At 31.4% G+C, this 22,915-nt stretch overlaps 3 protein-coding genes across 4 annotated transcripts in view; all 3 read left to right on the top strand.

Annotated features, from left to right (window-relative positions):
- LOC120618063 (NKG2-A/NKG2-B type II integral membrane protein-like) overlaps positions 1–22,915 on the top strand; it is a 98,981-nt gene that overhangs the window by 8,858 nt on the left and 67,208 nt on the right. The gene's annotated exons all lie outside the window — the stretch shown is intronic.
- Positions 904–11,479, top strand: LOC120618068 (NKG2-A/NKG2-B type II integral membrane protein-like). 2 transcript variants are annotated; one of them, XR_005657132.1, is made up of 8 exons: positions 904–1,110; positions 1,504–1,599; positions 2,067–2,120; positions 2,728–2,879; positions 4,561–4,661; positions 4,991–5,133; positions 5,757–5,802; positions 11,455–11,479. XR_005657132.1 is itself a non-coding variant. In XM_039881924.1 (6 exons), the coding sequence occupies exons 1-6, from the start codon at positions 924–926 to the stop codon at positions 5,100–5,102; spliced, it is 702 nt and encodes a 233-aa protein (XP_039737858.1). In that variant the 5' UTR covers positions 904–923; the 3' UTR covers positions 5,103–5,143. The 2 variants fall into 2 exon arrangements, 1 of the variants encoding a protein (XP_039737858.1); XM_039881924.1 differs by lacking the exons at positions 5,757–5,802; positions 11,455–11,479 and having other exon boundaries at positions 4,991–5,143.
- Positions 12,436–20,500, top strand: LOC120618066 (NKG2-A/NKG2-B type II integral membrane protein-like). The gene is made up of 7 exons (XM_039881922.1): positions 12,436–12,538; positions 14,257–14,473; positions 14,865–14,960; positions 15,493–15,546; positions 16,066–16,217; positions 19,935–20,035; positions 20,272–20,500. Exons 2-7 carry the CDS (start codon positions 14,287–14,289, stop codon positions 20,399–20,401), a joined length of 720 nt encoding a protein of 239 aa, XP_039737856.1. The 5' UTR covers positions 12,436–12,538; positions 14,257–14,286; the 3' UTR covers positions 20,402–20,500.

Genomic DNA, 22,915 nt, shown 5'->3' with positions numbered 1-22,915 from the left:
CTCAGAGACCGCGGAGCCCATTGACTGAATTATTAAATTACATTGCTTGAGTCATCACCATTGCTCACAAAACCAAAGCTATGCTCACTGACTTGACATCCAGAGGGTCATTTTGGAAGTTTGAAACAACAGTGTTCTTCTATACATGATGTATGCATTTATTCATTATTTCATAGTTTTATATCTTTTCCTTTAAATCAAAGGCCAGTTTCTTGTGTTACAGAAATACCTTAAAAATTTTGTTGTTCTATTTTAGTCAATATTGTTTAGGTTTTGACTTCGTGTGTCTGTAGCATTTTTCAACATATAAAGTATTTCTTTAAAATTGTAATAATTCCTCATAACTTCACAATCATTCAAAATAAAAGATCATTTGATAACAACTCATTCTCTTTACTGAATACTTGTGAGTCGCCAAATAAAATTAATTTAGTGCAGGAAATGACTATACATGCCAACACTGCTAATCCCTCTCATCTTTGACCACCCACTCTTTTACCATTATTGGATTCCAGAACTATCATAAATATTATGATCCCTTTTTTTGAATACAGAATTTGAATTTTTAATACAGACATGCTAGTGGTGTTAAAACATTTCTATAGAGTCTGAGTTATATTGAGGATATTATTATTTATGAACTTCTTTATTCTTTACTAATTTATTGTGGTTTATTGTTCCAACTAATAATATATTATCAAATGTAAAATATCTTTAAACATGTATTTAATCACGAGACTCTTGTTTGAAGCTCTAAGGCATTTAGAACATGACCTTCAGTTCTTTCAGCTGGGAAATGAGCCCAGTACTAACCCTTTACTCCACCCAGTTTTACTCTGCTAGGCATCTCATTAGTGCATATACCATTTATTCTTAAGTACACTTACTTCACAGCACAGACCTGGTACCACTCAACTGCAAAGATGAATAACCAAGGAGTAACCTATGCAGACCTGAATGTGGCCAGGTTTTCAAGGGGACAGGAACTAAAACCTAAGGGCACAAAAAGCTCCATCTCAATAAGTGAGCAGGAGATAACCTACGCAGAATTAAATCTTCAAGATGTTTCTCAGGATCCACAAGGGAATGACGAGAAATACCACTGCAAAGGTAAAACATTTAACAGACACACAGTATAGACTGTTCTAGGATGTATAGCTGGGTTGCAGAGATGTGAAGAAAGAATAGGAGATAAACTCATATTTTTTCATTTGTGAGGATCAGAACCTGAAGTTAGAATACAGTATTGTAACACGAAATCTCAGGACTAATTTTATTCAGGCATCGTTGTAAGGTGTAGTCTTTGACCAACAACTCACAGAGCATTATATTTCCTGAAAATGCAGTAGTATATTCTGAGAGGATGATTACAATGGTAGATACAGTTTTGGGTTCCAAGCTTGTGTATACGATTCCCTGTGCATGTGGGTTCTCCGTGTGTCAACTCTCTTAGCATTTGTCTCCATCTGTCCTTTCTCAGTGTTCCCATTTCTCTCCCTGCAGCTTTACTGTCACCTCCAGAGAAGCTCATTGCTGGGATCCTGGGGGTCATCTGCCTTGTCTTGTTGTCCACTGTGGTAATAATAGCTGTTATTCCCTGTAAGTTAATTTTGGAAGATTATTTGAAAGCTTTTCATTAATAATCATCAATGCCTTTAATACTTTAGAATATTATTGCATAGAACTCTCTTTTAATGTTTGTATTTAGACTGAACGTGATATACTTTTCTAAATTTGTCCAAAGTATAAATATAGAATGATTTTAGAATTATTTTATAAATATATGGACATATATACATGTATTTATTCTGATTGCGTAACTCAAAGTCATGTTTTAGGAGACTCGAAGACCATATTGAGAATTCATTTTGAGATTGATTAAATCAAATATTGTAAGAGATGGTGAAGTTTAGTTCTTTCAGCTTTATAGTATTTGTCCCCTTTTACTTCTTTATTAATTTTTCTTGGTAAAATCTTGTTTATTTCAGATAATTATAATTCTAAAAACCAAAATTATTCTGATTGATATAAATAATTTTTTTAAAGAATCACTTTAATTTTTGTAGCTACTGTAATACTGGAGAAGAACAATTCACTTCCAATAACAAGGATCCAGAAAGGTACATATGATTTTCAAAGTTATGATAATACCCAGTTTATATTTTGTCTCTATCTAAGTCTAGGTAAAATGATACAAATTTTTTACAGGGAATATAAATTATAAAATGATCAATAGATATTCATCAATAATGATTGTAGAAGGGTGTTTCTTCTCATACAACAATATAAAGAAATACTCATTTTAAAACACCATACCCATTGTTGCCAATTGGCTCAAATTTCCTATTGCACTAATGTGATAAGAGATGTCGTATTTTTATTTTAATTTTTAATTGTTAATTAATTAACTTATTTTTTAGGGTGACATTGGTCGAGTTTTTTTTTTAATTCTAAAGAGTGTTTTTGTTCATTGACATTCAGGATATGTGCAGAGTGAATATTTTTATTTGGGTGTATGCTTTATAAGGACACACAAATTATGAATAAGAGGGTGACCCTTCTCTGTGAGCGTGTGTATGAGTGTGTTTTGTTTTATATGTACTATGGAGTAAATGTACATAGATATACTACTTACAAATATATTTATACCTATGCAAATCTGTAATTTTATTTTCATTTTTGAAAATTCACATTGTTTTTGAATAATAACTCATAATTTTTCTTCAGCATATCATTGTGGTCATTGTCCAAAGGAATGGTTTACATATTCCAACAATTGCTATTACTTTAGTACTGAAAGTAAAACATGGACTGAGAGTCTGACAGCCTGTGCTTCTAAGAACTCTACTCTGCTTTATATAGATAATGAAGAAGAAATGGTAAGATATTAAACTTTTTATGTACTTTATTAAAGGTTTGTTTCAGTCAATATTATACTTGTAGTTTTTATCCATACTTTTGTATATATTTGTAGCTATTTATTTTAAAGTCTGTTTAATAACACTCCATTGTTTGACTTTCAAGTATTTTATTTTGATACCAGAAACACACATTCGATAATTTCTCATTCTTTCTTTTCATAGAAAACCGTGTTTCAATAAATGCTTGTTTTCTAAAATAAACTTTTCTATTTAATTTTACCTCATACCAAGGAAACTAAACATATCATGATTGAGCAGATTGATTACAAAGAGACTGGAACCATGTAATTACAAATCAGATCACAAAATTGAGTTTTCAGTCCTCAGCAGCCCTGGACCTATAGATCCTCTCATCTCAACTCCTCCCTCATCACTTAACCACTGTCCTGACTTTTAACATTATAAAGTCTCTTTGCTTGCTTTTGAATCTCCAATAAATAAAATCAAACAGCATGTACTTTTCTTACTGTCCCTTTCCACTTCCATTTAATATTGGTGCAATTCATTTACATGATTGCATTTACCTGCATTTTAATTTTTATTGTTGAATTATGTGAACGTAACATTTTAAATTCCATTCTATTTGGTGACTTTAGTTGAGAAACGAAGTCTCCTGTCCTGAGGGATAAAGAGGCTTCCTGGGTCCAGAACTTTTAGTCATAAGATTCCCTTTGCTAGTCTAACTCCAAGACTCCTCCCCTGGTGTCTCTTGTTGGGAAAGGGGAAGCACTTCTCCTGGCTCCTTTTGTTAGCAGGCGTCCTGGTGGGTCACCCTGTGGGCTTGCCTGGTGTTGCTGGGTAGGATCCTTCCCTAATGGCAGAGGAGGACTGGCTTTCCTCAGCCATCTCCTATTGGCAGGTGTTGGGAAGCAGCAGGCTTAGGTCACAATCTTGTGTTGGGTGGGTGATAAAACAATTCTGTCACTCTGTTGTTCCCTAATCCGGGGGATTAAACCATTTTCCCTTTCTCTTTCCACCTTTCAGAGTTCTCCTTTACTTGTATCTGTCACGAGTTCCAGAATTTATAGCTGTATTTAATAAGGAGTAGCAGAGAAATGTATCTCTGACACCTGGTCAGAAACAGAAACAGATTCCACTGAAACAGAAACAGATCAGCAAGGGCTTATTTGGTTAAAGAATGTTTTGTGGCCCCCAAATCAAAAATTTGGCTCTCATGTCATTTCTTTTCTTAATGGAAATGCCTTAATTTTTTCACTATTAAATCCTAAACTTTGAAAAACATAGTAGAAAACTACACTGATTTATTCATAGTTTCTGGAGAAATAATGCCACGGTTATCTGGAAACTTCTTTAAAGCCTTGCTATGTTAATCGTCAACATAGGTAACTATTAAATCACATAAATCAGAATGTTCCTTAGTAACATAAGAAGATTAAAACTACTAAGTAGAAATGTTTAAAGTCAATTTGAAACCAAAAATACCAATAATGCTGAGTGTTCTTGGCAATATCAAAGTGGTTTTCGACTTTAATGTGTCTTTACTGTTAGATTAGGATCCAAAGCTCTCATTTTGTTTTTGAAAATTAAGAACCTTACAAAAGAATACACTACTTGCATTTTTAAAAAGTGATACAAGCTTTCACAATGATTTAAATAAAAATTCTTTATTTTGGGGTAGAAATTTCTGAGTTCCATATTACTTCCATCATGGATCGGAGTCTTCCGTAAAAGCAGTGATCAGCCATGGATGTCAAAAAGTGGTTCAAACTTTACACTAAAGTAAGTTGTTTTTATATGTTCTACAGAAGAAGAAAAATATAAGAAATAAAAATTCAGAAGAGTATTATGAATGCATTTATTTACCTTGAATTATAAACATGAAGAATGATGTTCAAAGTTAATGAAACATTGATATAAATATTAAAGAATGACTACCCACTTTCCCTAATAACCAGATCTTACTAATATTATATGGAAAATGTCATCACCCATTTTGAAAATATTCTTCTATTACAGTGACATGAAAATGCTATTTTCAAATTATAAAAGTTTTATAATTTGTCCCCATATGATATAACAAGAGAATTATGCATTTTTCTCCATTACAGGATAAAAAGATTATCATCTAGTAAACTTAACTGTGCTGTGCTATACTCACATGGCCTTATAGCAAGTGATTGTGGATATCCAAATAAGTATTATTGCAAGCGCAAGCTTTAGAGTTAAAATGCTTGAGTTCGGATTCTGTTGGGTAACTATTTTTCATGAAATGAAAATAATATTATGATTGCAGAAGTCTTAAAATGAATTATACTATTTGTTCTAATAACAAAAAATGTTTCATAATGATTATTACTAAATAATGTACACAATCAAAAGTACAGATGTCATTATTTTCAGTGTCTGGTTTTTTAATCCAACATTATAATTGTAGCCTTCAAGCTTTCTAAAAGATCACATGCCGTATGAGTTCATTTATATGAAATATCAAGAATAGAGAAACCCACAAAGGCAGAAAGTGGATTAGCAGTTGCCAAGGGCTGAAGGAAGATGGGCATAGGAAATGACTGCTAACTGGTACACTGCTTCATCTGAGGACTGAAAACTTTCTAAATTTTGATAGTGATGATGGTTGTAAACTCTGTGAATATATTAAAAATTACTGTTGTATACTCTAAAATGATGAACGTTATGCTGTGTAAATTATACCTCAATACAGCTGTTAAAAACAACAATTCTTGGGATTATGTTTGGGACTTCTTTTAATATTTAAGTAATTTATAAAGATTATATTAACTCTTCCAATGAATATCATACTTTATCCTTCTATATATTAGGTTTTCTTTTATCTCGAATATATATTTTTTATTTTAGTATATTGAAGTCTTATAGAAATGTGGGCATTTCAAATCAAAATTATGTAAGTATCATCTTTATTTTTCAGTTTTCTTTAGTCATTTTTACTGTTTTAAACAGAAATACAGTTGAAGGTTACATGTTGATCTTATATTCAATGACTTCACTGATTTTATATATTGATTCTGTCATTTTAAATCAATATTATTCTAAAGTTTTTGCATAAACTGCTATTTCACCTGTAATCGCTATTTTGATTCTTCTACACAGGTAAATTCCTTTTTTTTTCCTGACTTATTTCCACAGTCTAGGTTTTATTTTCAATGTTTAATAGAAGGAACAGTAAAGCTTCTATATTTATCCTTCTCTATTTTAGGGAATATATTTAAATATTTCATCTCTAAGTATAAAGTTTGTTTTAAAGTTTTTTCATCATACCTTTCTTATTTGAAAACTGTTCCATAATATAGTTATTTTTCTAATCAATTTTATAACCAATCATAGTTATATTTTTATTATTTTAGCACCAATTAGAATAATAAATGTTTTTCTGTGTAATATTTATGAAGTAAATCACCTCTATTTCTAACATTAAATTAATCTTGTATTTCAAAAATAAAACCACAATCATCATTTTGTATTTCCCTCTTTAAAAATCAGTGCATTAAAACACAAAAGAACGTATTATACCTATATGAAGTTGTTTTTCTTCATGTATGTGCATAAAGAGATTAGAATGAGTTTTTATTTATGTTATGTACTTGACAGTTTTAATACCAAGGCTATATCAAGAAACATTCCTTTTTCTATTACCTGGAAGCCTTTGTATAAGGGCACTGCTATTTTTTCAATGTTATTTTCACTACTGATGCCATGTGAGCTTCAAGAATTTTTTTTTTGTAGAACAGTTTATAAAATGAACTCGATATCTCTAATATATGTTACAATTGCACCATATTTGTACAATATTTTCATACATTTCTATATCTACAGATATTAGAATGTATTCATAATATGGCTTTATTACCTGTTTAATATCTGTAAAAGTAATAACACCATTCGCATGTTTATTCTAGACCTAAAAGAATGCATCAGTTATTTACCAATTTTATTAAGTATTTTCAAAGAGAATAATTTTGACCTTGTTGATCCTTTCTAATGTAATTTTGTTCTTTGTCTTGATTTTGTACTATTTTTTTCTTCTCTATTTGGATTTAATTAAATATAATCTCCATTTATGATTGTTTGCTTCTTCACTTTTTTACCTATTTTGAACTTATTAGGTACATACAGATTTAAAACAAAAACATAGTTAATGGTTTGGACACTCAATCTGTTTTTATGCAAAACATACTTTATTATATTCAACAATGGTTATTGCTTTAAATAGCACCTACACATTAACTATAGCAGTTTTCTACTGGTTTGTGTTGCATAGTTTATTAATTTTTTTATCTTTTTACTTTCATCTGTATATGTTTAGGTTAAAGCAGTGTCTCATTAAGACAGCAGATAGATTTAGATATAAACTTTGGAATTCAACTAGAAAATTATTCTGTTTATACTTAATGTAACTTAAATGAAGTTATTAAATAAGTATTATTTACCTTTTTATTTATAAGTGCAAATATATAGTTATAATTAATTATTAAATATTATATAGTTATCATTTCATAGGGATGAACACTACCATTCTTTGAACTCCACCTTTTCTTTGTTTTCTTATCTTTTTTAACAAATATTTTATTTTCACTGTCTTCTGTAAAAACTCGTTGACTTAATATTCTTTAAATATTCTTTTATTAGTGGTCTGCATTTTACAGTATACATTCTTTACTCATTAAAGTCAAAAAATTAATACTTCTGTACTCTCACAGTGAAAAGTCCTATCTTCTACTTTTATTTACTGCTTATACAGCATTTGCTCCCTTAAATTCTAATACAAATATTTGTTTTAAAATTTGAAACTGTATTATTATTTTATCCACTCAATATCTACATAGAGAGACCCACAAAATTTGTTTTCTGCAAATTTTCTTTTCGTACATTCAAGTTTTCATCCAGAATAAGTGTTTCATCTTTAGAACACTCAAATATTTTCTTTAGTTAGAATTAATAATTCTCTCCTTTAAAAAAAATTCCTGGAAAATATATGCATTTTGCCATCATAGTAAAAGGATATTTTCACCTGTTATTGAATTTCGATTTTGTTTATCTCTCTTAAGTCGCTAGGTATTATGAGTATAGAAATAGTGATGCATACCAATATGTGTATGCATATATATACATATATGATACACACACACACACACACACAAGATTAAATTATAGCTACTTGTTATTTTGAGTAATTTTAATTGTGGCTTTATATTGTCCAAGTTTAGATTTCCTTAAAGTTAAATGCCAGAAAAAATTATAGTTTATAGTTTTACATGTGGCAAAGAACATGAGATATATAAATATACATATATGTGTGTGTGTGTATACAATTATTTATATATAGTTATTTAATTGAGAATATCAAAGGGAATGATTATAGAAGTAAGTGTATCAATTTTAAAAAGACAATATTAGAGCTTTACATTTTTTGGCATCATTAATAAATGATCTAGTTGTTATAGTTCTATAATTTGGTAATATAGAAAAAATATTATTTAATTTATGAAAATGTAATGTTTCTTGAAACAAATTGGAAACACAATATACCAGAAGTTATGGGATACAGCAAAAGAAGTCCTAGGAGGGAAGTTTATAGAAATAAATGCATAAATTAAGAAGCAAGAAAGAGCCCAAAGAAAAAATCTAACTCTATGCCTTAAGTAACTAGGAAAAGAACAAATTGAGCCCAAATTAGTAGAAATAAGGAAATAATAAATATTAGAGCAGAAATAAATCAAATAGAAACTGAAAAACAATAGAAAGGATAAAGCAAACTGAAAGTTGGTTCTTTGAAAAGAAAAACAAAATTCACAAACCCTCAGCTCAACTAAGGAAAAAGAGATAGGACCAAAATCGACACAATTATGAATGAAAAAGGAGAAACAACAACTGAAACCAAAGAAATTCAAAGGATCGTTAGAGGCTACTATGAACAATTGTATGTTAACAAACTGGACAACTTAAAAAAAATGAAAATATTTTAGAAACATACAAGCTACCAACTCTTAATCAAGAAGAAATAGAAAATATGAACAGATTAATTACTAATAAGAGAATTAAAACAGTCATGAAAAACTCCCAATGAAGAAAAACTCCGCACCATATGGCTTCACTGGAAAATGTTACCAAACATTTAAGAAGAATTATCACCAACACTTCTCAAACCCTTTCAAAAAACTGAAGAGGGGTGAACACAGCCAAACTGATTTTTTGAGGTTGTCATTAACCTGAAAGGAAAAAGAGAATGGGACAAGGAGAAAAGAAAACTACAGGCCGATAGGTCTGATGAACGTAGATGCAAAACTTCAAATAAAATACTGACAAACCTAATTCAACAGCACATTAAAGTGTCATTCGCCATGTTCAAGTGCGATTTATACCTGGAATGCAAGGATGGTTCAATATATACAGAGCAATTAATGTGATCCTTTGCATTAACAGAATAAATGAAAAAAATTATATGATGATATCAATAAATGCAGAAAAAGAATTTACAAAATTTTAACACTTGCGATGATAAAAACTCAACATATTAGGCATAAAAAACTACATATCTAAACATAGAGCAAAGGCCACATATGACAAGTCTACAGCTAACATTATACTCAATGGTAAAAGGATGAAAGCTTTTCATCTAAGATCAGGAACAAGACGAAAGTGCCCACTCTCACCACTTCTATTTCACATAGTATCGGTATTCCTAGCTACAACAATGAGGCAGGAAAAAAATAAAATGATCAGAATTGGCCAGGGAAAAGTAAAATTGTCTTTAATTGCAGCTGATATGATTTTACATTTAGAAAATCTTCATGGCGCCACCAAAAGTAAGCTGTAATGAATGAATTCAGAAACAATGCAAAATACAAAATTAACTGCCAAATCAGTAGCATTTCTATACACTAACAACACTAACAACAAAACTTCCAAAAAAGAAGAAGAAATTGATTCCATTTACAAGAGTATCAAGAAGAATAGAAATACTTAAGAGTAAATTTAACTGAGGTGGTGAAAGATTTTTATACTGAAAAGTACATGTTATTAATGAAAGAAATTAAACACATAATTAAATGGAAAGGTATTCTATGTTCACGTGTTGAAAGAATTAATATTGTTAATTTTCCAATACTATGCAAACCCATCTATAGATTCGAGGCAATCTCTATCAAGATTCCAATCGTATATTTTAGAGAGATTAAAAAAACTACTAATTATGTGGAACCATCAGAGACCTTCGATATCCCAAAAATCTGAGAGAACAGACAAAGCAGGATGTATCACACTTCCTTATTTCAAGCTGGACTGTAAAGGTGTAGTCGTCAAATACTGTATGATTACATAAGTAGAATCTAAAAACAAGAACAACAACAACAAATACATAGAAAATGATGTCAGACTGATGTCACCAAGGTGTGGGGATAGGGGATGGGGAATTGCAGGAAGGTGGCCAAAAGGTACAAAATTCAGCTATGAGATAAATTAGTACTAGGGAGGTAATACAATGGCTATAGCTAACACTGCTATATGATATGCCGCAGCTCCTCTGGTATCTGCCGAAGATACATTACAATACCCCAGTGCATGCCTAAAACCAATAATGGTGAACACTATATATACCACTTTCCCTATAAATACATGCCAATAAAGTTTGTTATAACTTTGGCATAGTAAGAGATTAACAATAACTAAGAAAAAAATAGAATAATTATAACGATATACTGTGATAAAAGTTTTGTGACTATGTTCTCTTTCTCAAAATGTCTTATTATACTGTACTCACCCTCCTTTACTTGTGATACTGTGAGATGATGAAATGCCTACGTGATGACATGAAGTGAGGTGCATGACATAGGTACTGGGACATAGCATAAGGCTACCAGTGACTTTCTGTCCATATGTCAGAAGGAGGATCATCTGCTTAAGATGATGCTGGATCATCAAGCCATGGTGATATCAATGGTTGGATGTCAGAGGTAGATAATGTCAGTGGTTAAGGATCTTTTATAGTTGCTGGTATTTTTGCCACATACTTTTTGAAAAGCATCAAAAATTGCTGTCTTTCTTTTTAACTCAGAGTATTTATACAGAAGTTGAAACCCTTTGCTGATCGTATGGGTGACTTTAAAGCTGCATTCCATCTGATGATCTTGTTCCATAATTTTTGTAAAATAAGGGTACCTTGGACACAAGCACTGTGATACCAAAACAGTCTATCTGAGAACTGAGACGGCTACTATGTGACTACTATGAGGCAAAAAGCATCCACATTTTGCATATGCTGGATAAAGAGATGATTTGAGTCCTGGGTCATACTGAGGGGGGCAAGGAAATATTGTACCAAACTACTCAGAATGGAGCACATTTGAAAATTTATGAATTGTTTATTTCTAGAATTTTTCATTTAATACTTAGGTAATGCAGTTGACTGTTTTTAACTGAAACCATGGAGAGCAAAATGTGGATAAGGGGGAACTACTGTATAGTAAAGTTAAGAGAGTAAATCCTCCTCATAAGAAAAAATTTTTCTTTTTTTCTTTTCTTTTTTCTCTTCTTTTTACAGTATCTATATGAGACAACGATGCTAGCTGAAGCTATGGTGGTAATCATTTCACATATATGTAAATCAAACTATCACGTTGTAAAGTTTTGTTTCTTTTGTTGCCCATGTGTGTTTAACTCGTGTTTTAAAAGTCTACTTTTTCTGCCCTTTCTATTTTTTGGATAAGGGGAAACATTTTTTAATTACCTTTGTTTTCTCACTATATAGATTTGGGCTTTTGTCATTTACAACATATATTCCTATTAAAATACGATAATTAGTTGTCATTGTAAGAAGAATCAACAAAAAATAGAACTGTTATGTAATATTTCAATCTCTGCCATGGTAATATAGTTCAATACCATTTAATGTACTATGCTTCAAGAGACATTATTTTTGTCAGGTGAAATCTAAATAACTTATTTCAGAATCATAAGATGAATAAAAAATTTTTGCAAAATAGGGCAGCGATATTGGGAAAATGAATTTGGAAATTGCTGATCATTGTGAAAGTTGAAATTACCATAAAGTAAATTAGTAATTCTTCAAAATATTATTGACAAATATCATTAAATACCTATTGTAATGAAATTGTGATTTTAGATTTTTGTCATTAAAATAGAAATGACATAATGAGGATAACAGGAAAAGAAGTATGTAATTCAAGGATTTAGCAACCCTGCCTAAGAGTAGAATTTAAACATCTAAGATGCTCTCGCCAAGGGTTAAGTTTTCAGAGTTTGTGATTGAGATGGAAGCAAATAAACAGCATGAGTGGTCAAGTCTTTTGTCCCCTGATATCTTTTAGAATAAGACACCTGTTTCTCAGAGGCATGTGCCAGTGGATAATCTAAACAACACACCATCAGCCAGAATATCCTATATTTTGAAGGTGTGTGATGAGATAAACTGAATTCAAGATAGCTCGAGTGTAAGAATTTCCTGTTCAAAGTTTAAGTGACACATCAATACAAAATCTACTTTTTCCACTCTTGCTTCACTCTGAGCCTTCACGGTGCAGCCTGTGAAGACCACAGATATTGTTTGTTTACAAGAGTAACCTGGTCTCCCACTAAAGGACGCACGCCTTTCTGGCCTACAGAAGGTATGTGTCTCTGCTCTCTTGTCTCTCTATTAGCCCATCTCCTGTAGGGGGAGATTACCAATGCTGGATGTGATGCAACCTAGGTACAATTAATATACAATCGAATCAAAAAGAACATTGGTATGTTTATTTAAATAATTCTGGGTAAAAAATACAAATAAAATATGATTATGTTGGAGGATTTTGTAAACTATTCAAATTCTTGCCTGTGGAGAATAACTCAAGTGCATTCACACATGCATAATTGGGTGTGTAAACCAAACAATTTAAAGTAAAATCCCATAAGAATCACAATGAGGAACAGTTACTATTAGATTTTTTAATCAGTACAGTCATAATTATAAGTAACAGTTTATATTTAGCCTAGACTTTAAAGATAGATTCTTAAAATGAATTATTTTAATTACTCATACGCTTATTTAGATTAAGTAAAAGCTGTTGGCTGTTAGTAAAAATCAGGATGAGTTAGCTCCCATGAAATGCTAATTTAAGCTTAATCATAAATAATCAAGATTTTTTTTTAAAATTAAACAAAACATTGGAAGAAAAGGTACCACATTTATAAAGAGATTCTTGTCTAATGAATTCTGTACTGGGTCTAACTGATATGAATTAGAAATAATAATATGATAATTTGTTAGAATAGTAATCATCATAACTCATTATTGAGAGTTTATAAAAGCCATATTATATATTAATTGTCTTACATGCATTATATCTACATATTTTTATTTCCACATTTCGTTAGTAAATTAAGTAGCCAGACACCAAGGGAATATTTAAAGATCATATATTATAAATTTCAAAGCTGGATTTATTCTAGAACTCAGAGACCACAGAGCTCATTGACTGAATTATTAAATTACATTGTTCGAGTCATTACCATTGCTCACAAAACCAAATCTATGCTCACTGACTTGACATCCAGAGGTTCATTTTGGAAGTGTGAAGCAACAGTGTTCTTCTATAAATGATGTACGCGTTCATTTATTATTACATAGCTTTATATCTTTTCCTTTAAATCAAATGCCAGTTTCTTGTGTTACAGAAATATCTTAACAATTTTGTTTTTGTTTGTATGTCAGTATTGTTAAGGTTTTGACATCGTGTGTCTGTAGCGTTTTTCAACATATAAAATATTTCTTTAAAATTGTAATAATTTCTCATAACTTCACAATCATTCAAAATAAAAGATCATTTGATAACAACTCATTCTCTTTACTAAATAACTATAAGTCAGCAAATAAATTTAATTTAGTGCAGGAATGACCATATGTGCCAACACTGCTAATCCCTCTTCTTTGAGCACTCAGTCTTTAACCATTACAGGATTTCAGAATTATCATAAATATTATGATCCCTTTTTTTGAATATAGAATTTAAATTTTTAATACAGACATGCTAGTGGTATTAAAATATTTCTGTAGAGTCTGACTTATAGTGAGGATATTATTATTTGTGAACGTCTTTATTTCTCATTAATTTATCACTTTTCAGTGCTCCGACTAATCATATATTCTCAAATGTAAAATATCTTTAAAAAATGTATTTAATCATGAGACAATTGCTTAAAGCTCTAAGGGTCTTAGAACATGACCTTTAGTTTTTTCAACTGAGAAATGAGCCCAATACTCACCCTTTACTCCACCCAGTTTTACTCTGCTAGGCATCTTGGTTAGTGCATATACCATTTATTCTTAAGCACACTTACCTCACAGCACAGTCCTGGACACCACTCAGCTGCAGAGATGAGTAACCAAGGCGTAGCCTATGCAGAACTGAATGTGGCCAAGTATTCAAAGGGACAGCAACTAAAACCTAAGGGCACGAAAAGCTCCATTTCAGTAAGTGAGCAGGAGATAGCCTACGCAGAATTAAACCTTCAAGATGCTTCTCAGGATCTTCAAGGGAATGATGAGAAATACCACTGCAAAGGTAAAACATTTAACAGATACACAGTATAACTGTTCCAGGATGTGTAGCTGGGTTGCAGAGATGTGAGAAGAGAATAGGAGATAGACTCACATTTTTTCTTTTGTGAGGATCAGAACTTGAAGTTGGAATACAATATTCTAACATGAATTCTCAGGACTAATTTTATTCAGGTATCAATGTAAGGTGCAATCTTTGACCAACAACTGATGGGGCATAATATATCCTGAAAATGAAGTGGTGTTTCTGAGAGGAAGATTACAATGGTAGATATCGTTTTGGGGGTCCAAGCTATGGATACAATTCTTTGTGCATGTTGGTTCTCCGTATGTAAACTGTCTAAGCAATTGTGTCCATCTGTCCTTTCTCAGTGTTCCTGTTTCTCTCCCTGCAGCTTTACCATCATCTCCAGAGAAGCTCATTGCTGGGGTCCTGGGGGTCATCTGCCTTGTCTTGATGTCCAGTATGGTAAAAGTAGCTGTTATTCCCTGTAAGTAAATTTTTGAAAGATTATAAGATAATTTTTTTTTTGTTTAGAGGCATATCATCAGTGCCTCCAAACACTTTATAATATTCTGGCATAGAACTCTCATTGTTCTGTATGCATTTAGACTAAACGTGAAATGTTTTTCTGAATAAGTCCAGGGTATAAATATCAGAATGTTTGTAGAAAGTATTTTATAAATATATGTGTATATATACGTACATACATATATATATTCTGATTTCATAACTCAAGACATGTTTTGGGAGGCTAAAAGATCTTACTGAGATATACAAATTCATTCTTGAGATTGGTTAAATCTAATTTGCAAGAGATGGTGAAGTTTCATCCTTTTGGGTTTTGGAATAGTTTTCCCCAAACTCCTTTATTATTTTATTAATTTTTCTTAGTATAGTCAGCTTTATCCCAGATTATTCTAATTCTAAATTTCAAAGTAAGAAACAAAAAGTATTATGAGTTATTTAGATTATTGAAAATATTATTTTTTTAGTAATAATTACTTTGTGTATTTTTTTAGCTACCTTAATCCCAAAGCAGAATAATTCCTCCTTGGTAACAGGAATCCAGAAAGGTACAGAATGGTTTTCAAATTTCTATATTAGTAGTTTATCCTTTGCCTCTAACTCAGGATAGATTAAAACAGTAATAGTTTTTTGGAAAAGAAATTGTAATATTGGGTAATAGATATTCATAAATAATAATTATAGGAGAATGTTCCTTCTTATGCAAAAATATGAAGAAATATTCATTTTAAATCATCATGCCCATTGTTGCCATTTGGCTGGAATTTCCTCCTGCTATACTATGAGACAAATAACTTTACTCTTCTAAAAAAGTAGTTTTGTTCATTACAATCAGGACATGAGTTAGAGTGGATATTGTTGCTTGTGTGTTTTCTTGTTAAGGGCACATAAATTAGGGGCTGAGAGGCTGACTCTTCTCTGTGAGTGTGTGTGACTGTGTTTTGTTTCATATGTAGCAGCTAGTGAAGGTGCATAGATACGTTATGCACATATATGTTTATACTTAGGCAAATGTAAATTAACTTCTACTTTTTAAAATTCAAATTGTTTTTCGATAATTTCTTCAGCATATCATTGTGGTCGTTGTGCAAAGGGGTGGTTTACATATTTCAACAACTGCTATTACTTTAGTACCGAAAGGAAAACATGGACTGAGAGTCTGACGGCCTGTGCTTCTAAGAACTCTAAGCTGCTTTATATAGATAATGAAGAAGAAATGGTAAGATTCTAAATGTTTCCAACAGTTTATTAAAAGATTTTTTGGTCTATTGGATATTGTAGAATATATTCATATTTTTGTATATAACTGTAGTTTATCTGAAAGTCTGTTAATATACCATTGTTTGACACTGTAATCTTTCATTTCTATTTTATGCCATTAATGAACATATGATAATTTCCAGTTCTTAGATTTCATAGACAACCATGTTTCCATAATTGCTTTTCTCACTAATAAATTTTGCTGTTTATTTCTACAATATATCAAGGAAACTAATCGTATCATCTTTGTGCAGATTGATTACAAACTGGAAAGACCCATGTAATTATAAATCAGATCATGAAACAGAAGTTTCCAGTTTGCAATAGCCCTTCTCCTGTGTATCTTCTCAGAAGTTCTCCCTCCTTACATAAACATTATTCTGATTTTCAATCTAAAATTATCTTAGCTTCATTTCGAACTTTATATAATGAGGATCATTCAGTATGCATTTTATGTGTGTCTCCTTTTATTTCCATAAGACATTTTTGCAATTATTCTATACTATTGCATTTATCTGTACTTTGTTAATTTTCAGTGCTATAATTGTATATACATGACATCTTTAATCTATTCCACTCAGAATATAGTTATTAATGTGTGGGTATTATGAATAATTATTTTATAAAACCTTCATGTACATTTTCTCTAATTCTGTATTAATAATTTAAATATTATATATAAATGCCATGTAGAAAATATATGGAATATAAATGTTATATTTATAATAACATAATAATAATATATAAATATAATTATATTGTTATAATCATATATATAGAATTATAATATATTGTTCTGTATGTGACGAATATAATTGCAAGGTCATAAATATATGTATATGTCCAATTTTTTAAATTATCTCTCCTTTTTTTTGTTTACTGTGTAAATACATATTTTACCATATAGTTCTTTGATCTAAAACATCACTATCAAGAATTTTAATGTTATAATTTCTTATCTTTGCAAAAAAGTGTTATTATGACATAAATAGGCATATTCCTGATTACTATTAGATTTAACACATCTTTTTGGCTACTAATCATTATGACATTGTCTTCTGAGAGAAAGAGAAGTGCCTGTTTATGTCTCTTGCCCATTTCTCCTGTATGTTCTGTCATTTTTCTTCATAGCAGTTCTTTTTATCTTTCAAATATGAGCTCTAAATTTATCAGATATAAACAGCTTTTTTGACTCCATGATTCCATTTTCACTCTCTTCTTGAAGTTTTTTAATGAGCAGAATTTATTAAATGTTAGCATAGTCCAACTTATCATTTTGAGTGTTAGTGATCATTTGGACTTATTTCAGAAATCAGTCCAAGTTCGTGAAGATAATCTCCTACATTACTGTCCCGGTTGTATTTTTTTTTCTTTATTTATTAGCTTTTACATTTAAGTCTATAATCCATTGAGAATTTATGTTTTTGTGGCTCTGTACTTGTGACTCTGTGTGGTAGAAGTGAACTTGATACTTTTCTACACCTTATGTAATCGATGGGTCATAATTTATTGTGAGTATTATTTTCTTATGAGTAAGTATATTTACATATATAATTCTACATATACGTACTCTCATCCTCTCATCTGTTTAATATAGAGATAATATATTTTATGTATCTTTATAAGATGAATATATATATAATGTTATGTGTATATAATATTATATACACATGCAGTATTCCCATCTTATATTAGGGGATATGTTCTACGACCCCAGTGGATGCTTCAAATCACAGATAGTATTGAACTTCATATACATGATGCTTTTTCTTATACATAATTACCTATGATAAAGTTTAATTTACAAGTTATTCACAGTAAGAATTTAAGAAGAATAACTACTAATAAAATAGCTCCTAATAAAATTACTAACTACTAATAAAATTACACAATATATTGTCATAAAAGTTACATAAATTAGGTCTCTCATCCTTATCTCAAAATATCTTAGTGTACTATACCTATCCATTTTGAGGTGCAGTAGCAAAACTAACACACATTTCTTTTTCCTTCACAATTTCACAGATAGAGAGTTATTTATTACTGTAGATTTTAGCAATCTCTGCATAAGATTTTTTTCCTTTCCTTATTAAATCAAGGTTTTTCACCTTTTCCCTTAAAGGAACCACTTCACAGTTTCACTTTGGCATATCAAATTGCCAGAATCATTAGCCTTGAGCTTTGGTTCCCTTATTAAGTATAATAAGGCTTAATTGAACACAAGCTCTGAGACACTGCAGCACTGGATCTGATAACCAAGTGACTAAGTACTAAGTGACTAACACTAATAGGTGGGAGCATGTACAGTGTGTTTTGTTGGACCAAGGGATGATTCAGATCCTGGGCAGAAAGTTGTGGGACAGTGTGAGATTTCACCACGCTACTCAGAACTTCACCCAATTAAAATTTATGAACTTTCTCATTTTGGCATTTCCTATTTAATACTTTCAGATCCAAGTTGACTGTGGATATCTGAAACAGGGGAAGTGAAACCAAGGATAAAGGGGGACTACTGTGTATACATCATAGTCTAAATAACCTACAGGAGCTTGAGTAAAATGGAGAAAACTTACCTCCCTTATATCCCTTTACTGTGTCTATTCATAATATAATTGTCTTAAAAGTTTTAACTACATATATTGAGAATCACATGGGAGAATGTTAAAATTTACTTCAATTTATAATTTTGCCTCGACTATTAAACAATTTCGAAAACAGAAAAGAACGAAACATATAAATCTGATATATTTTTACTCTTTCTCTGTTTTCTTTTTCTTCCTGATAACCCAATTTGGCATTTGTTTTCTGCTTAGACAATTCCTTTTAATTATTCTATTAAAGATAGCCTGGTGGTAACACATTTTCTCAGTTTTTCATCTGAGAATGTCTTGATTTCCTCTTTATTCTTGAGTGGTATTTTTGCTAGACTTTTTAATGTTTTTTTGTTGGAATAAGGCAGTTAGTGTCTTAAAGTTTTCTGTCATTTTGTCTTGCTCCTTTCATGGTCCTTTGACTGGAGAGTAAAGATTTTTCTTGTGACTTTTGTCTGTATCCATTGGTGTTTGTGGTTTACTAGCCTCTCCAGCATCTAGTCTGGGATATATGAAGTAAAAAGTTATTCCAGGGAGCTTCCCACCCCACCATACCATTCCTCATGTTCCAAGTTCTTACAACCTCGGACTGGAAAAAGCACCTTTTTCTCACTTGCTACCTAGCAAATTGTGCACTTACAGTTGAAAAAGTAGTGGACAATTTACCACCCCATCCCCACTGTGAATCAAGTCTGCCCCTGTAGCAACAACACCAATGATATTTGCAGCTTTCCCAAATTGTAAAAACTGTCATTTTTCTTACTCCTGAGATGAGATGGGGATGAGGTGCAATATAGGAGGAGTAGGCAAGAAGACTATATATTTGCTCCATTCTCACCTGAATTTCTAAATATTCCACAATTTATTAGTCTGCTCAATTTTCAGAGTTCTGGTATCGTTATTGTTCTGAATTTGTCCTCTTCACTTAGTCATACTAATTAATAGATGTTCTTAATGTGTCCAGTATGTAACAATATATTGTAAATTAAAAGACTATAAATTAGAAAGAATTAAGTTTATTGTTTTTACAAATTCAAATTAATGTACAAGCTTTTACTTGACTTCTCATAAATTTTTTTTCATAGAATTTTTTGAAGATTTTCAATGACTTTTCATGGATTGGACTCTCCCACAGAAACAATAATGTGAGGGTGTGGCCAAATGACTCATCTTTCTCTTCTAAATGGTAAGTTTCCTGAAAACTCAAATATTTTATGCCTTGAAAAAATTAATCTTGGAAACAAAATGCAATATGAAGCAATTATTTGTTTCCATAGAAAAATTATATGAGAAATATTCAGATTTATATATGTAAATATTCATCTAAATATGCATCTAAATTGGGGCTAAATGAATTGTTTATTCATCAAAATGTTAAGATATATATTACTAAATTAATGACATAGATTCTCTGTATTTCAGGTTCTCAGTAACTTCAGAGCCAGACAGTAATTGTACATATGTGAAATTATTCAGCCACGAGTTTGACTCTGAATCCTGTTTCAAGATAAACAGATATACTTGTAAGCACCAGGCACTTTCACTTACCTAAATTTGGTATGATGGTAATCTCACCATTTATAAAGAGCATATTTTTAGCATCTTTAAAAAACATACAATTATTTTTCTAGGATTATTTTTAAGACCTTTTTTTGAGACTTTTCACAACAAAATTAAGAAGACGGTACCGAGATTTCCCATGTCCCCTGCTCCACACACGCACAGCCTTTTTATCAACATCACTGACCAGAGTGGTACATTTGTTACTGAGCATAAATCTATAGTGATGCATCATATTCACCCAAAATCTATAGTTTATCTGAAGCTTTACTTTTGGTGGTATATAATTATTTCAAAATCTATATTAATTTTCAAAATTATGTATCCAGGTACATATACTACATTTCTAAACTTTTGTTTTCAATGAAAATAAATTACAAAAGTAATACAAAGAATTTTATTTCTAGTCTCCATGATGTGAAGAATTTCACTCATATCTTCAAATTAATTGATTTATCTTACCCCTTAAACATTGAAAATGAGGATTGAACAACCCAGGGTAGTGAGGTGCATAAGGCAGATTGAGTCAGGAGACAAAAACCAGGGGAACTTTGATTTAAAGGCTTAACCATTTGTTGGTGACAGCCTACAAAGAGGGAATAAAAGAAAATTATAAGGAATACTGTACGGTTAAAGAAGATTAGCAAAAGATAGACTCACTGGGAGCCAGGCCTGTTCCTTGAGGATGGGTTATAGACTACATTGCAAGCAGTGTGGCTGCAGATGACTTTATGGTGGACATGTTCACTGGCTTGCCCTGGCATAGAACAGTTCCACAGTCTGCAGGCTGAAATAGGAGAGGATGGATCTCAGACTGTGACTGACAAACAAGAAGATCTCCCTGCCACCGTGACAGCAGGCAGAGGCTAGAGGAGGGGCAGCTAAGACTGACACTGGCCACAGAAACTTTCTGGAGTGTAAATGCCACAGGATTCCTGTGTGTGCAGAGCTGGCAACCACACCAAAATAGCCAAAGGAAAGAAAACACCATGAAACCAGAAACAAGAGCCCATTCTCTGGCAGTGTCTCTCCAGTGCCTTTTCCTGACAAAACTTATCATCATGTGAGTTGACAAGATAGAAAAGGGTGTAAGATCTACCTTCATTGAAAAGACAATATAGGACAGATTTGAAGCTGAAAGTAATTTTTATTGACACTCAAAGTTATTATGCCGCAATTTCAAGGTCCCTATATAAAAGCCACTTGCACCTGGCCCACTTGCTCAAAAAAGGAAAGCAAAATATACCTTCTGAATCGATTTTAGTGCTGCATTATCGATGATTAGATTCTCTTTTTTTAGTAGAGACTGGCATTTTCATGAGGTATACTTAGTGTCCTTTGATATTTTTTACGTCTGTTTTTTCCCTCTACTAGATTTCAGATATTTTGGAAGGTATCCTGTTTTATTGAATTCTCTATCTCCCCACTTGACACCCTCTTAATTATTATTATTAAGAACATACTTAATTGGAAAAAATAAAGTGTTAAATAATAAAAAAATTTAAAGTGTAAATATATTTGTGTAAATCGAACACAAACTAGTCTTGACAGAACTTGGGATGAATCTTCGTCATTTGGCCCTGTTTCAGATATATTTTTACTGTAGTTCGATTACAAGAGGGAGAAATCTTATATTGTTTTAAAATAAATTAATATTTTATATACACCTATCTCTGTAAATGCAGTTTTTATATTCTCTGTATTTATTTCTTTTAGTCATGTAAAGTATATGAACATTCAAAATTAAGTTAATATATTATGTAAATAGTTGCTGTAGGTAATTGCTACAGTTGTGTTACAAACACCCCAAGATTGCATTGTCATTTAAAAATAAGCATTCATTTCTCATTTACCCAGTTGTGGTTTTGCTGGCTTTCCGTTGATATAGGTTGGGCACGTATGGACTCGGCTCCAGACCACAGATTCAGTTCAGATCCTTTTTTGTATATTTAATTCTCTGAATAGTGGGCTACCTAGTACATGACTTTCTCATTAGAGAGATTAGCAGCTGTCAGAGGGGCAAGCAGAACTGTGTTTCTTTATGCATGGGCTCAGAATTTATAAACTGTCACTTTCCCAACCTCATTATACTCTCAAAACAGGTCACATGGCCAAACTTATCATTAATTGTCTGCGAAGTCTACTCTTTTCTTAATGGTGAAAAGGAGGAAATGTAGATTCATTGACTAATAATCCATAGTCAATGGGTTATTAACTGCCATAGAAATAGTTTTCTCATTTTACTTCATGAGATAGATGCATTTGTTTGTAAAAAGATAACATTGGGAAATAAATTTCTTTTGGTATTTTCTGAAGTTATCATCTAGGTTTTTGATTCCTCTTTGTCAAAAATATTGTGAGGTAATTTTCTATAGGGGTAAATATCACCATGTTGCTGCTTTCACCCGGACCCTTGATCAATGTACAAAAGGAAAGTCAACAGTATGATATAAGTTGAAAAACTTGGCAAGAAAACGAGGTCACTTGAGTGTAACTTCTGAATGCA

Source organism: Pteropus medius, unplaced genomic scaffold (genome assembly GCF_902729225.1).
Source record: "Pteropus medius unplaced genomic scaffold, Ma_sr-lr_union100, whole genome shotgun sequence".
Lineage (NCBI taxonomy): Eukaryota > Metazoa > Chordata > Mammalia > Chiroptera > Pteropodidae > Pteropus > Pteropus medius.
Note: the sequence above shows the minus strand (reverse complement) of the source record. Positions and strands in the feature narration are given on the sequence as shown.